Below are 15157 nucleotides of genomic sequence, written 5' to 3' on the forward strand. Positions count from 1 at the left end.
CCTGTCAGACCCCTGACCATTCCTGCTGCAACTTCCAGGCATTGACTCTACAATGATCTCAACGCCCACGCATCATTCCTGAGCTCCCAGGCACCTCTAGAGACAAAGACACAGAGCAACCCCTGCCCCCTTCCCCTCCACCGCTGTCCCATGAGTCCTCAAGTTGCTCAGCGGTGCCTGGAGTCACGTAAGAGTAGAGGAAAGACATGAAGGCAGCCGGACTCACAGACTCACCTCCATAACTCCTTTAGCACTGGGTGCTGGCACCAGGACATGGCCATGGCCACCTCCATGGTGAGTGGCATGCAGACACTTCGGCCACACTGCAGACTTGGCCTTCTTCTCCCATTCCTTTAGAGTAGCAGCTACCTGATGAAGGCGAAGTCCCTATAGCCCCTGACCACCACACCAAAGGGCATTCTTAGCATTCCCCTCCCCAAGTCCACCTCAAAAGCCTTCCTGATCGGCCTCTGCCGACTGTCCTCACCCTCAGAGCGCCCCAGCAGCCCAGACTCAAACAAGGCTCACACACAGTACAAGCCCCGTAACGTGCTCTCTCTGCAACCTTTCCCAGACTTTCCCACCTGCTCTGCTGGCGTGGCCAGAGCATCTGGCCACCAGCAAAACTTGGGCTCTGCTTGCCAGGCACCTCGCAGGATATGCTCACACTCAGATGCCGTTTGAAAATAACAGATGTTACTCCACTGTTCTGCATTTTGCAGTGTCAGGAACAAGGCTTCTTTACCAACAATCCCCTAAGCTCCTTGCCAAGGCAGTCTCAGCCCAAACAGTGTTCCCTGGCACAAAGTCTTGCTCACAGACACCCCCCTCACCATGCCACGTGCCTGCCCCACTGCCAGGCAGACAACACGGCAAAAAGAGCATACTGCAAGGGCAGTGTCCCCACACAACTGCAAAACTAAGCAGGAACACAGGTGTCATCATGGACTCCAACACCACACCGTTACTGAGCCCAGACAAGCCTCCAAACAGCACATATCCTCCTAACCAGAGAAAACTTCCAGGAGCCGCACACACCAGACATGACCCGGCAGCCGCAGGCAGAAGCCCCTGTGTCTTTCCACTGCTCCCACTTCATCCCTGTTTCCCTTCAGTCAGACTTGCTCCAGGGCCTGAATGATGTGGGTTCAAACTGCCAGCTCTGGCAATTGCAGGACCTTTTATTCATTCCCCTCACACTCGTTGCAGAATCCTGCTGAGGCCAGCACACAGCGCTGGTCACAGCCTGCTCCCTGCCCCCAGCTCCAAGGAGCATCACATTAGGGGACCACCAGAGCATTTAGTTCACCATGCAGCAACGCTCAGCTCTGTCACAGCCCTCAAACCCAGCTCTCCTCGAGCACCCCAGGCACCCAGGATCCAACATCTCTCCTTCTGCTGACGTGCCCCTGCCAACCAGCTGCTGACCCAGGACCTACACATGCCCCTGGTTGTGGATGCAGGTACAAATGCCAGACCCTGATTAAGAAGCATCTTCCAAAGTGCTCTGTCAGCGGCAGTCAATAACCACAGACCATCAGGGGAGGAACCTCTGTCTGGGATCCCAAGTGGAGCAAATAATTGTCGAATCCCAGTGGCACAGAAAGCCCTAAGAACAGAGCCAAGCTGTCCCTGCCCCATCCCTCTGCACTTTGTGCATAGCCCCAGGACAGCAGATACTTGGCTGTGAGATTTCATAGGTTCCTCCATGGCTCCTCCACAGCTCATGCCCAGACACATGCTCCATGTCTCCATCCCCAGCACTTCTCACCATCCTTCCACCCCCCTCCTGTTACTAGATTCCTCCAGCTGCCACCAGTGCAGCACAGACACACCACACCGGTCTGTTCAAGGCCACAGTTGCTCCTAGACAGCTAAGAGGGCTTCCCTTCTCCCCCACCTGCTGCACAGAGGCAGCTCCTAGCAGGAAGGATATGGGAAGACGGCAGCAAACAGCCTGGGAGGCAGCAGAACCGCTGTGACTGGGGGGTTTAGGAGCTGGCTTGAGCTGATGCTGCTCAGGAATGGGTTAGATGGAGCTTAGACCCTCAATGACCTCGAGGGCCCTTCCATACCTGCTGTCCTAAAACTCCTCCTCCTTTGCCATGAAAACCAACGTGGACTTGCCAGAGGATTTTAGCAGTTGCTATCTCCTTGCCCTCGCTGGTGGACTGAATATGAACCTGGTCAAAAGGCACCTGGACCAGATCCCTGTCTGTGTTGGACCTGAGCACCCAGAGCAGACCCCACAGAGAGCCAGGAGAGATGCAGTCACCACAGCTGGAGCCTCAACACAGCGCTCTGCCAATTCTCACGCTGCCTTCTGAAGCCTTGGCAGGCCCCTGCCTGCGGGCCAGGCGCTGCCAGCCTGCGCCACGGCTCCGCTCGCCACTCCCAGGCTCTGCCAGCCCTCACCACCCTCCCTCAAGCACCTTCACTCCAGTCCTTTGGGAGAAGGGCCTCCACACAGGGTCTGAGAAGGAGACAGACCCAGATGTAAGGTCCAAGGCAACACCCTTGGCATGGGCACAACCTTCCTCTCTGACAGCACTGCCCTAGATACACGTTGCGTGCTGAACACGGGCAGTTGGAGGCTGTGCAAGGCAGCAGCATGCAGACCCTGTCAAGATGGGCACTGTAATTCCGTTTCCTCAGCACATCACTGTGCAGGGCCCACACGCTCAGGGCTGAGGGCTGCCCTGCATCTTGGGGGCTGTCACTCGTGCCCTGGTCCTCCGGAGGTTGAGGGCTGCATGTTTGCAGGTGTCCAACGAAACTCCACATCCCGACTGCACATGTAACCATGGCAACTGCACATGCAAGCGGCAAAGCCTCGAGCTGGGCTAACTGCAAATGCAAATGAAGCAAACACATGCACAATGCTAAAAGTGTGACCTCTAAATGTCAGCCTTTAACCATTTTGCAGACACCAGCTCTGGTGGTGGCTACCTGCAGCATGCAGAGCAGGAGGAGGTCTGCTCCAACGGGGGATCTCGGGGCGCCCACCCCTGCGCCAGGGCCTGGCACGTTTGCTCCGGTGCAGAGCAGGGAGAAAAGATGGCACACACACGTTTCTCAGAGCTAAAAGTGATGACCCCTGCCTTGGCAACCCACAGCTCCCTCTCTAGGGACACATCCCCTCCTTCTTCAGATGCCCTCGATTCCACAGAGCATCCTGGTTTCCAGAGGAAAGAAGGTCCCGCTGGGCTGACACAAGGCATGGCCAGCGCAGGGGCTTGCAGGGAGCTGTGTCCATCAACTCTCCCGCTGCACCCACACATGCCCATCCATGGGGGCACCTCCAGCCCCTCTGCTGTTATCGGGGCCTGAGCCAGCAGCAGCAGCAGACAAGGCAGCCTCAAAGGACACAAGGAAAACCCCAGCATTGTGGGGACTTCACGCCAGAGCTACCTCCCCAAGGGAGGGCCATGGCCTTGGGAAGGGGCTGCCAGTGGAGGCACCGGGAGTTGTCACCATTTGGGAGAGCGTGGTCCAGAAGGAGACCGGCCTCGTGTCCCGCATCACTTCTCCTCTCCCTTGCTGCTGACAGCGCCAGGCGCGGATGGACCGTGGTGTGAACCATCACCCACTGTGCCTGTCCTGCTCTGAGGCTTTGAGCCCGGCAGAGCCAAGCTCAGGCGAACGGCACCAGCTTCAGCCACAGCACATGTGGGTGCCCCCTGCACCATGTGCCTGACCCACCACCCCGCTCCGGGACGGGCACAGCCAGCACCACAAAGCCCCTGTCTGCCACCGAGCCTGCCTCCATCCCGGCCCCCTGCCCACGCAAGAGACAGGGGATGCCCTTTAGCTCCGGGAGCCCAGTGACTAATGTCATTCCCCACGCTACGCCAAACAAACCGAGCCAAGGGGATCTCCTGCCTGCCCTTGACCCGGGGATGCTCACGCCAGCGGCCTCCTGCCGGGTGGCTCCAGGCGCATCCTTGCCCCCCAAACAACCGACCCCGCCCGCACCGGCACCCCCAAGCCCCGGGAGGGTCCCAGGCCCTGGGGCGGCAGCGCCCGCGCCGGGGCAGCCCCCGCTCCGCGCTGGGCCCGACGGGGCGGCCCCGGGCCGGGCTGCGGGGCCGGGGCTGCGGGCGGGGGCTGCGCAGCTGAGGCGGGCGCACAATCCCCCTTTCAGCGCGTCGCCATGGCAACCCGCCGGCTCGCCGCGGCCGCTCATCCGGCCCCGTTAACCCCCGCCGTTACCCGCCGCCGCGCTCGGCCCCACCCGTTAACCCCCGCCGCGCCCCGCCCCGATGCCCGGCCTGGCGGCGGCCGCTCTGCCGCGGGATCGGGGTGGGGATGGGGACCGGGACCGGCCCGCGGCCACCCCCGCCCCGGGACCCCCATCACCGCCGCGGCGGCCGGCCCCGGCCCCGCGCCGTGGGGCCGCTCGGTCCCGCCCGGCCGCCCTCCCCAGCAAGAGCCGCCGCGGGCCGGGCGGGGCGGGGCGGGGCGGGGCGCACTCACCGTCGGGGGCGGCGGCGCGGCTGGGCCATGCCGGTGGCGGCAGCGGCAGCTCCGCGCCCCGCGCTCCGCTCAGTCCGGCCCGACCCCGCACCGGGAGCGCGCGGCGCGTGCACGGCGGGGGCGGGCGGGGGAGGGGCCGTGCTGCAGCACCCCTTCGCTGCCGCCGCCGCCCGGTACCGGTACCGCACTGAGCGGGTATGCCGGCCGGGCCCGGTACCGCACGCCCCGGCATCGGCACCGCCCCGGGTACTGCACCGAGAGGGAGCCGCACCCGCCGGGCGCTGCGCACTTCGGTACCGCGCCCGCTGGGTACCGGCACCGACAGCGCCTGCACCCCCGGTACCCCCCCCCCCGGAACCCTGGCACGGCACCGGCACGGCCCAGCTACCGGCCCTGGGTAGGAGGGGTAAGCCCCACCGTCCCGACCGGGACACCTGCACACCCGGCGGCACCCCGCACCGCTCCCGCAAATGACCCCATCTGCGGGGACATCCCCGCACCGCCCCGGGCATCTCTGCACCGCCCTGGGCATCCAGAATCCCGCCCCACTGCACCCTGTCCTGCCCCAGTTCCCCCCTCCATCACCCCGCATAGCCCAGGGCTGTGCTGCCCCGGCACACCCCGCAGCAGCTGGAGCACCCCACATCAGTTGCAGCACCCCACAGCAGCCAGAGCACCCCTTAGCAGCTGGAGCTCCCCACACCCTCCAGCCCCGGCATTTTTCCCTGTGGCCAGAGGAGCATCCCCTGCCTGTACCACTGCTCCGTAGGGCACAGCTAGTCCAGGGAGGATTGACCAGGTCCTGGTGTGGGATGCGCCATCCCAGCCTCAGCCCTGCCACCCAGCCACCCCCTGCCATAGACCAGACTGCGGGCTCAGCAGCTACAGCCCCATAGGCCCCAGCAGCACCATGCAGCAAGACCCAGCGGTCCCCTTGCCTCCTGCCATGCCCCTTCGCAGCGTGGGGACATCTTCCCTTCTCACACACAGCCTCCTGGCAGGAGCCGCCTCTCCTCCAGCCTGCCTCTGCCCATGGCAGAGCTACCTCTCTGTTTTAGTCCTGCCTGATGGGATTACAGAAATAATTTGAAACAGGACATGGATTTGGGTCCTGCTGGATGCGTCTGGTCTCTGCATCTCTCTGTCACAGCCAGGGCAGTGTCAGCCACGATGCCTGATCAAAGAGGAAGACATGCAGTTGCCAGCAAACACTGCCATGCTTTCCAGTCCGGGTGAGGGGAGCTGGGCTCTGCCCCCCACTGCCAGAGCTGCAACCCAGACCCTACCCTGGCTCCACAGAGCCGCCACCGCTTCCTGTGCTTGTGAGGCAGCATGTGAAGGGCAGGCGTTTATTTCAGCTCTCCCGCATGCCACCGGCACGTACACTGAGCTGGTGAACCTGCAGTCACAGGGAGATGCCCACACCGTGACACAGGTTGGGTTTCACCTGCCCCAGCACCTTGTGGTTGCTGCTGCAGCCCAGGTCGGAGCTTTCCTGCCCCTCCTGTCCCGCTGTCTCCCCAGGAGACGCTCCCTGCCGGTCAGCAGCTTGACCGATTTTGTTGCTGGCCTGTTACACGCAGGGTGAGCTGTACGCTGCCACCCTGTATGCCCTTAAGCAGGCAACACGATCCAGTGCTACGTGGGATGGATGCACAACCCTGCCCCATGCCCACCAAGGTTCATCAGCCCTGAGAAGCATCTTGAAGGGGTCCCTGGACCTGTCCCAGGCTGTCCCACAGCTAGCAGCGCCCCAGGCATGGCTCCCTGTGTCCCATTGCCCCACAAAACCAGCCCAGGAGGGGGTCACAGTGCATGGCTGCAGTGGTGCCTTTTGAACCACTCCCCACCATGGGTACCACACTCACGGAGCTGCTCCACTCCCAGCTTTGGCTGCTTGAGCGGGCAGCAACCAATTTTCTCGCGGACCACCAGCTCTGATGGTGCCTGACAAGCTGGGGCCCTGGTCTGCAGGGACCACCTGTGCCAGGCTGCTGGGTGGGGTGGCTGTATGGGGTCTGACCTGCTCCCACTGGCCCATCACCCCACCGTGCCAAGCCTCACCCAACCTCGGGCTTCTCCCTGCATGCTGGGCACACACTGTGCAGCATCACCTGCACGCACCACCTGCGGACCCTGTCCAGGTGCCCCGTGGGGCTGCCCCCCGGGCCCAGAGAGCCCTGCATCAAACACACCCACCCCAACCCAGACCAGTGGCCACAGCGGGGCAGCCACCTGCGTTACTCAATGGGCAGCGGTAATAAAATCTCCCCGGTAGCCTCTGGCTCTGTCACAAGCAGTGTTTGGCCGTGACTTGGAGAAGGAGCAGAAGGGCTGGAAGCTGTCAGACCTGCTTAAAACCGCTGCGGCTCAGTACTAACGTGTAGCACAGCAGCAGTGGCTGCAAGGCACGCGGCTCAGCTGGGCAATGCGCAGGTCACCAAACGTGCCCTAAGCTGTGACTAGGTCTTGGCCCAGTCCCCATGTCCCCCCTCACCCGCTGGAAACTTTTGGGCAGCCAGAGGGTTTTGTGGGGTCTTGGACACTGGCAGGCCTGGGTCTGTTACCATGATGGAACTCTGGCATCCTGCTCGTCCCGTGTGGACCTGGCCTGCCAAGCAGCTGGTATGGCTGGGGGGAAGCCTTTTGTGGGAGGAAAGAGCAGGGACAGCCCTGTTGCCGGGCCATGTAAGAGAGTCCCGAGTCCCCTGGCAGCAGGCACCTGTCCCCAGGGAGGCACAAGTCATCCGCTTTCCGCCAGGGAGGCAGGGTGGTCTCTGGGGCGCTTTCACCAGAACCCTGGGGCCCTGAAGGGCACAAAGCGGGAGGTCAGCACCCGGCTCTGTGCTCTCCTGCTGCAGTAGCCCAGCCCTGCCATTGCCACCGTGCAAGCAGCACCCCGCTGCACCCCGTCCAGAACCAGCCGTGACCATGCCGCCTTCTGCCACTCCGCTCGGGCTGCTGCAGAGCCGCCCTCCTCCCCCCTCCGGCACAGCAGCGGTACAGAAGGCAGCATCCAAGATGCCGCTTGGCGCAGGCTCAGCTGCCTCCCAGGGCCAGGAGAGGAGGGGGCTGCCAGCCACAAACACCAGAAAGAGGAGCTTGTTCTGCCCAGGGAGAGCGCTCAGCTCCCCCCAGGCTGCGGCTCCACCGGCCCCGGGACGCTCCCTGCCCCCCTCCCAGGCAGGATGGCGGGGGGAGCACAGCCCCCCTCCTGCCCCAGCTACAGCCCCGGCCCCGAGGACAGCTTGCACCGCTGGGGGCACCCAGCACAGGGCTGCGGGCGAGCAGACCCCGGCCCCAGGCTGTCCTGGGGTATAAGGGGATGGGGGAACCAACAGCCAGCTCGAGGCTGCTGACTAGCCGGGTCCTCACGGAAGGGGACAGGCAGGGAAGCAGAGGAAGCAGCCCGGCACACAGGCCTCCAGCGAGGGAGGCCACCGCCATCAGGCCCGGCCAGCAACACCCTCCAACCCACCTGCGGCGCAGGTGCACGGGCGGTGCAGCCTGGGGGACGAGCAGTGCGCAGGGTCGGTGCGGTGCCAGGCGGCCCACGCAGCTGTCCCACACACAGCTGTCCCCAAGAGCGGCCACACACCTGTCCCCAGGAACAAAAGGGCTCAGCTCCACTGCCCCTGGGGCAGCAGGCACACACCCACCAGCCAGCACATGGGGCACTGCCCTGGGTGGCTGATGTCCCTCACAGAAATCTGAGGGCTCCCTCCCCCCCCCAAGCTTGCCTTCTTGCTACAGCCTACCCTCCACCACTGTTCACTTGCTCTTAATTAAGAGCAAGCACAGCTCTTCCGTGAGTCCCTGCAAGCCTCACCACATCTCACAGACGGAACAGAAAGAAGATATCGGTCAAGAACCAGAGGGAGTCCAGGTCAAACGGTACACAAGCACACTGCTAAGGAACAGCAGAAGAGAGAAGAAAGGTGCTAGTGATGGTGGTTTCCAGGTTCAACAGACAGCAAGAATGGAGGGCACTAAGCTAAAGCAGCCTGATACAGACAGAGATGAGACTCCATGCCAGCAGGCTGCATTAGCCAGGTCAAAAGTTGAGAATGCAGCACGTTACCCGTCCAGAGAAAGCACCGTGGCTGTCAGGAAGAAGCCAGCAGAGAAGCCTTGGTGCTTATCAGCAAAACCATGCTGCGATGAGTAGTGTTGTGAGTGCACTCCATCTGCAGCTCCTCCGAGGCTGCAGAGGTACTAGCTTGAGCATCTCAGTAACTGCTGTGGCTGGGAAGCCAGGCTTGTTGGGGCTCAGAACCACCTTGCAATGGAACTCCCCCATTGCTTTATACCTCTGTCCTGGCAGAACATGCCAGACTACTAGTAAAGCTCTTAATCAACATACAAATCCTACAAAGCTTGCACAAGCCCTTGCAAGCATGTGAACATCAGCTTGTGAAACAAACAGGGAAGAAGGGCTTTCTTTTCCAAACCAAAATGTTCAGCCACTCACGAAAGCTGAAAATGCAGACGCTAGTTCTACTGAGAAAGAGATAAAGACCATGTGTAGAGGTGATGCTGGGCTATACTGGGAGGAGTACTGAGGAGGAAAGGCAGGCTCTGAATACAACTCCTTTTGCAAAGTAAGCTCTCTGTATTCATCCGAGAATGTCTGCAGTACAGGGTTCATCTGGTATAAATAAAGTACAAAATTTTACATTGTCTTAATCATTATTTTAACAAAAATACTAAAAACAGAGTAAAAACTGAAACCAAAGTGGGAAAGGGAGACTATCAGCCACAAGGGATCTGCATAAACGTTTGTAGAAATCTGATAGTAAAAACACTTTCTCTGTACAATAAAACCATCCTCCTGGCATCTCCCTGTGAGATAGGCAGCAGCAGTACTGGGGGCACAGGCCCAAGGACAGAAGTTGGGGGCAGCCCCAGTTTGTGGGTCAGGCTGAAGAGGCTGTATCCAGTCCACAGTGATGTCTCCCTCCTGGACCAGGCTGAAGTGCCATAGGTCAGTAGCGTCCGAATGGGTTGTTGTTCTGCTGTGTCTGTGTATCTGTTGAGGTCAAGACAGAGTTAGACAGTCACAAAGTCTGGTTCAGAAAACAAAAAAAAAAAAGAGATCCCTCTCCCCACATCACCAGCACAGTATGAGGAGTGTGTCGCAGGCTGTGAGAAGAAAAATATAACCTTTATGGCACTCCCTGCTCTGCTCATTTGTCTGAGCCTTCAGGCAGCAGCACAGTCAGGACCCCACATTCTTTGAGGAAGAGACAGATATGTGCCAGTCCTGATCCTGAAGCTTCTGCAGAGATCTTTCCATCCCTCGTGGTGGAATTGGTGCACCATAACAAAGCCCTGAAAGGTGGCAGCTAGCTGGGAGGATGTTTATGGATGAATTATTTCTGATTCTGAAAGAAAACCAGCCCTATCAGATCGCACACCTGCAGCCATGCATGCTGCTTAGACAGCTAGTGTCAAACATTCATCCTGAGACACACCCAGAAACCGGTTAGTGGGAGACAACTATCCTGGCTCCTGTCAGTATTTTGGTACAAAGGAAGGACATTCCCAAAAGACTTTTGTACGGTACAACAAGGGCAGGAAACATGGTAAAGTTACATTCAAAAACCTCATGAACTTCCAAACTGCTGGGAATGTTTTGTGATGTACACTGCTCACAGTATACTTTGGTATTGTCCCATTAATAAAATTCTGTAGGTTTTTTTTTCCTGAAATCCCATCAGTATGTTTGACCCTGTCAGATTAAGTAAAAGGAGACCAGTGTAACCTGGACAGCCTCTCTCCTTCTCAACTCTGCTGGACAACAGCACATTCAGGGATACCCTGGAGCCTCCTACCATAGCCACTCATGGGCCCCAAGTATTCTTGTCCCCCTCCTACAGGCTGTTCTTGGTTTATGTCCTGCTTTCTACTCCATCCCAGACACTACAAATAAGAACTCCAGATGGCTCCTGGTGGAATTGATGCAAACCCAATGAGGGAGCACGGATACATGGCTGCATTGGACCCACGCATCTGTTCCATATAAAACAGCTCCATTTGCTGTACAGACAGGATACAAAAATATGGCTATTCTGCTATATTCAGATTCTTATATGAGGTCTTCCTATACTTGAATGTCCTGGCTGGGATCCTTGCACAGACTTGTGGTTTGTGAATCAGGCCAGTGGGAAGCTTAGCACATTAAAACTTCTGGTTTGGGGAGATTTTTTTTTGGTCACAAGGACCAAAAATTTTCCATCAGGGAACAAGCATAAGCACAATTTCCAAGCCTCCATTCCACACATCATTACATCTAGCACAGTCTCACACTTAATGCACTGCAAAAAACCCTGTGCTGTCCATTTCTGGGCGTTTTCATAGCATGTCTGCCATTTTTATGGCAGGAAAGCCAGTGAGGTGTCAGTAAAACAGCAGGCCATTCAGAAGGGAACAGCACAGACGTTGGGTTCTGTTTCTAGATCACCCAGCCAGTACTTCAATGCAATTATAGGAATACAGTGCCAGACTGAACACCACCTATGCCATTACTCTGTCTGTGACAGCAGCTACGGAAGCCCACCAAACACCGCAAACATAGCAAGTGTGCAGCAACACTTCCCAGAGCACCCTCCCTGCCTCCAAGAAGTCTTGTCCTGATCACAACACGAACACAGTATCTCTGGGTCATCCACCGAGTGCCCCAGGAGTACAGCCTCCCTGTGCCCCTCTCAGAAGTCATCTGCAGCATAGGAAATACTTCTGAATACTTTAAAGCTGCAGACTGGATCCTTTTGGGAGAGCTACATGGCAGCTCCTACAAAGGCTCAGCTCCCTTGTCCCTCTGCAGACAGTGGCAGGAAGCAGTCTTCAGCAAGCACTGCCTGCCCTGCTGCTGTGCCCCCTTGAGCCAGGAGCTCGAAGCCCTGATGCCACCTCCCTGCCAGCATCATTTATGGCCTCAGACAGACAGTCTGGCTTGGCCTTGCTTCTCTACACCAGGGTACCTGCAATAGAAAACGGCAGGGAGGAGACTAGGGACAAGACCAAGAACACTAAGGCTTACTGGAAAGCTGCTGTTGAAGCTGTCGAACCAGAGCAGCTGTTTGCTGCTGCTGCTGTGTTTGTTGAAGGCCCTGGCGCTGGAACTGCAAAGAGAGAAACATAGTTATAGCCACACCACCTGGCTGGCCATCTCTGCATTCACACAAGCTCTGGGAAGCACAGGGGAGGGAGAAGAGGGGGATGCAGGTGGAACACCGTTGGATTTGTGCTGGACTATGGTGTCCCTCTGCCTCCAAGGGAACACTCACAATGGGCTGCTGCGGGGGAAGAGCCTGCATCCCCAGCCCTGGGGGCTGGCCCTGCGCCTGTGGCTGAGGCACTGTGGAGACCTGGGGTTGCTGCTGTGGCTGTGGTGGCTGCGGCTGCTGCTGCTGCTGCTGCTGCTGTTGCTGCTGCTGTTGTTGTTGTTGCTGCTGCTGTTGTTGTTGCTGCTGCTGCTGTTGTGAAAACAAAAGAGAAGGGACCATCAGGGAACTGCCTGGGCAATGCACACAGCAACCGGGCACAGGAAGGGCTAAAGGAGGAAGGATGCTCCATGCAGTGACATACCATCTTACACCATTTTCCTTACAGGCGCCTAAGTACCCACATTTCACCAGGACCCTGCCCCGGGCTCAGAAATGGCAGGGACAGTAACAAAGTTCTTCTGCAACGTGAGGTATCAATGGCAGGAAGAGAACTACAAGTCTACTGGTCAGCTGGGGAACGACTAGCAGCAAACAAGATACAAGAATAGAAAACAACCAAAGAGCTGCCTCAAGAGGTTGGCTCGTTCATCTCGCACCTCCTGGTTAAGCACAGCAATACTGACTTGGCTGAGTATTTGCCTGCCCTGTTCTCAAAATTCTTCCACAGGTAGCAACAGAGCTCCTACAACCTCCCTAAGCAATCCACACCAGGTCAGTTACTCCTACGACTCAAGTTTTCCCTAATCTCTACCCTGAATCTCATAAATCATGATTTAAGTCCATCTCTTGTGCTACAGCCAAGGGACAAGAACAGATTTTTTTGGCTTTTTTTGAAGACAAAAAACCTGGAGACTTCTCTCTCCTGTTATCTCTGCCTCTCTAACTCAATGCCCAGCTATTTCAGCCTTTCCTTCTCAGTCACATTCCCCAACTCTTTGCTCTATCTTGCTGCCCCTCTCCGCACTTGTGCCAGCTGGTGTTGCACTTCAGTAAAAGGATACGGATAAAACTGGATGCAGTGTTCCAGCCTAGATGTTGACAGAACTAGTTATGGTGAGAAGAATATTACGCATGTTGGGAGTCAGAATGTACCCACAAATCTCAAGGTTTTTTCGTTTCTCCTAATTTTCAGACATTTCTCCCATCTGCCAATTCAATTTTGAGCTCTCTACATCAACAAAAGGATTTCTACCAGAAACAGAAAACTACTAACGCCATCATAAAAAAACCAACATGGTGACTCTAGGTACAGTGCCAACCGCTGGCTCAAAAGAGCACAGTTCAAACCTTGAAGAGACTCAGAAAACAGACAAAAATACAATCAGGAAAAGGGACAGTATCTTATGAGAGGAGGTTAGAAAAACCTGACCTATGGAAGATGCAAGAGCTCCCTAGGGATTCACTGGGTAAACATCAGAGAAAAAGAGAACCAGTAAACAACAGGACAGAGTGGACAACAGTAACTGGATACAGGAACCAGTCACAAACACACTGAGGCTTAGATCAAGGATTCTACTCAAAAGGGAGTGATTTTCTAGAATGGCCTCCTAACTTCCACCTCAAACCAGTTTGGCCACTTAAGTTCTTGAAATGGATGGCATGACCTGGGTATATAAGAAAGCAGATGGCTGACTAAATGAGCCAGGATACCCCTCCTGATTTCATGTCTTACGTTCTTGCAACAGCTGACTACCAACCCATGGAAGACAAACCAAAAGGCCACCCGTCCCTTCTACAAGCCACTGCATCACGACAGTCAACTCAAGCACCAGGAGTCTGTTCTGCATCTGGTATGCCTCCAATAATGCAGCAGGAGTCACAGTAATAAGGGAGATTTTGGGCACTCCAGTTTTTTGGTTTTTTTTTAAGCAACCCAGCACTGTCAGCTAAAAGCTGGAGGTACACATGAAGTTACTGAGCTAGGAGAAGTGCTAGTAATTTGTCTGAGGCAAGTTCCTTTTCTAAATATGAGTGATGGAGAATGTTAAAAGGAACCAAGTGAATAGTCAGGGGGTGCTACTCATCAAAAGGACTAAAAGTTGCTGACCATGCTACAGGCAGCCTCTTGTCCAACGCGAGGCAGCAATTCTCAAATAGTGCTGACCACAGCTCCCTGCAAGAATCGCCGTCTCACTCTGGCCCCTCTCAGATCACAAAGCCTCAGCACTCCATGCCATGTAAAGTCTCCCCATATTCTAGTCTTGTCATAAGGTATGCAATTCACCAAGTAACCCAAACTATTTCTGTGTTTCTCTGTCAATTCAATATATTTCTGTAACTCCAAGAAATGTATTCATATTTGTATATAAGTATTTAATATTGATAAGACCATAATGCAAATCCATGGAATACTCTTGTCTGTTAACACACATCTGTGAACTTCTTCAAAACTAGAGAGTTGGGTCTAACAGCTTACTTTGGATCAGTTTTTCACCGTCCACTGTTAGATGTGAAGTACATGGACTGAGTCACATCAGATTTGCTGCCATTGAAACTGCAACCAATGCTTATTTTCATTGTGTGAAAATGCAGATATTCCCCTAAAAAGGATCTTGTAAGGAACAACTCTGCTTGCTCCTGTGTGGGCATGGGGATTTTCACTTTGTTTCTAGCTCCTGCAATACTTCTAAGACAGACAGCTTTCTGCACAATCTTACAGGCTCAGCTGGAGCAGGAAGAGGTGTGATGCAGGCCACAGAAGACTAAACAAACCTCTACTGCTCCTAAACTCCCTTTAGCTCATGCTGGGTGACTGGCAAAAGGCAGCACAGCAGGTGTCTCCATCAGGAGTGGCCAGCTCTAAGGAAGGGAGGGCCACCTAGCAAATCATTAGAGACAGCCCCCAACAGAGCTGACACCCTTCCTGACACAGAGGGGCAGAGCAAAGCATTGCTGTTGCTGACGCAGAGGTATAAGCAGCACTGGGCAAGCCTGCTTCAGCAGCCTTCCTCCTGTCAGCAACCACTCACCCTCAGCATCTGCTGCTGCTGCTGCTGTTGCTGCTGTTGCCTCAGGTACTGCTGCTGCTGCTGGTCAGGCAGTATCTGGCTGGGTCGAATTCCCGAGGGGACTCCTTGCGGACCCAAATGGTTCATCCCACTCATCATGGGGGCCTGCTGTATTGACTGGTGAGGAAACCTGCAAGAGAGAAGGACAGACTCATGGAGTACAGGATTCATGGGCCAATCTAAACCAAATTCTGCATCAACAAGACAGCCCTAACAGCGCCTTGCAATCCATGCTGCCTCTGCAGACACCAGGGCCTCTCAAGGGTTTCATCCAACCTGTTTTTCCAGAAGCCCTAAGTAACAGTCCTTGGTCCACCGTTCTGCACGGCTTCCCTGCTAGATTTATGCCTGCTCAGGAGCAGTGGGAATCCCAGATCTAGCCCTTTGATAGTGATTTGCTGGTTAGATTTAAAACCAAAACTACGACTTTCCCAGGTAATTTTT

At 56.3% G+C, this 15157-nt stretch overlaps 2 protein-coding genes across 5 annotated transcripts in view; both read right to left on the minus strand.

Annotated features, from left to right (window-relative positions):
• NLGN3 (neuroligin 3) overlaps positions 1–4588 on the minus strand; it is a 42563-nt gene extending 37975 nt beyond the window's left edge. Inside the window, exon 1 of the mRNA XM_040614294.1 lies at positions 4477–4588. The gene's annotated coding sequence lies outside the window, so the exon portion shown is untranslated. The remainder of the gene's footprint in view (positions 1–4476) is intronic.
• A 4480-nt stretch (positions 4589–9068) lies between these two features.
• MED12 (mediator complex subunit 12) overlaps positions 9069–15157 on the minus strand; it is a 36478-nt gene continuing 30389 nt past the window's right edge. For 2 of the 4 annotated variants that reach the window (XM_040614018.1, XM_040614019.1), the window contains exons 41-44: positions 14675–14843; positions 11766–11954; positions 11519–11600; positions 9069–9505 (exon numbers count right to left, since the gene is read on the minus strand). In XM_040614018.1, the coding sequence (XP_040469952.1) occupies positions 9462–9505; positions 11519–11600; positions 11766–11954; positions 14675–14843 (484 nt within the window). In that variant the 3' untranslated portion in view covers positions 9069–9461. The remainder of the gene's footprint in view (positions 9506–11518; positions 11601–11765; positions 11955–14674; positions 14844–15157) is intronic. The other 2 variants (XM_040614020.1, XM_040614022.1) reach the window with 2 other exon arrangements.

This window comes from Falco naumanni, chromosome 14, assembly GCF_017639655.2.
Source record: "Falco naumanni isolate bFalNau1 chromosome 14, bFalNau1.pat, whole genome shotgun sequence".
In the NCBI taxonomy this organism is placed as follows: domain Eukaryota; kingdom Metazoa; phylum Chordata; class Aves; order Falconiformes; family Falconidae; genus Falco; species Falco naumanni.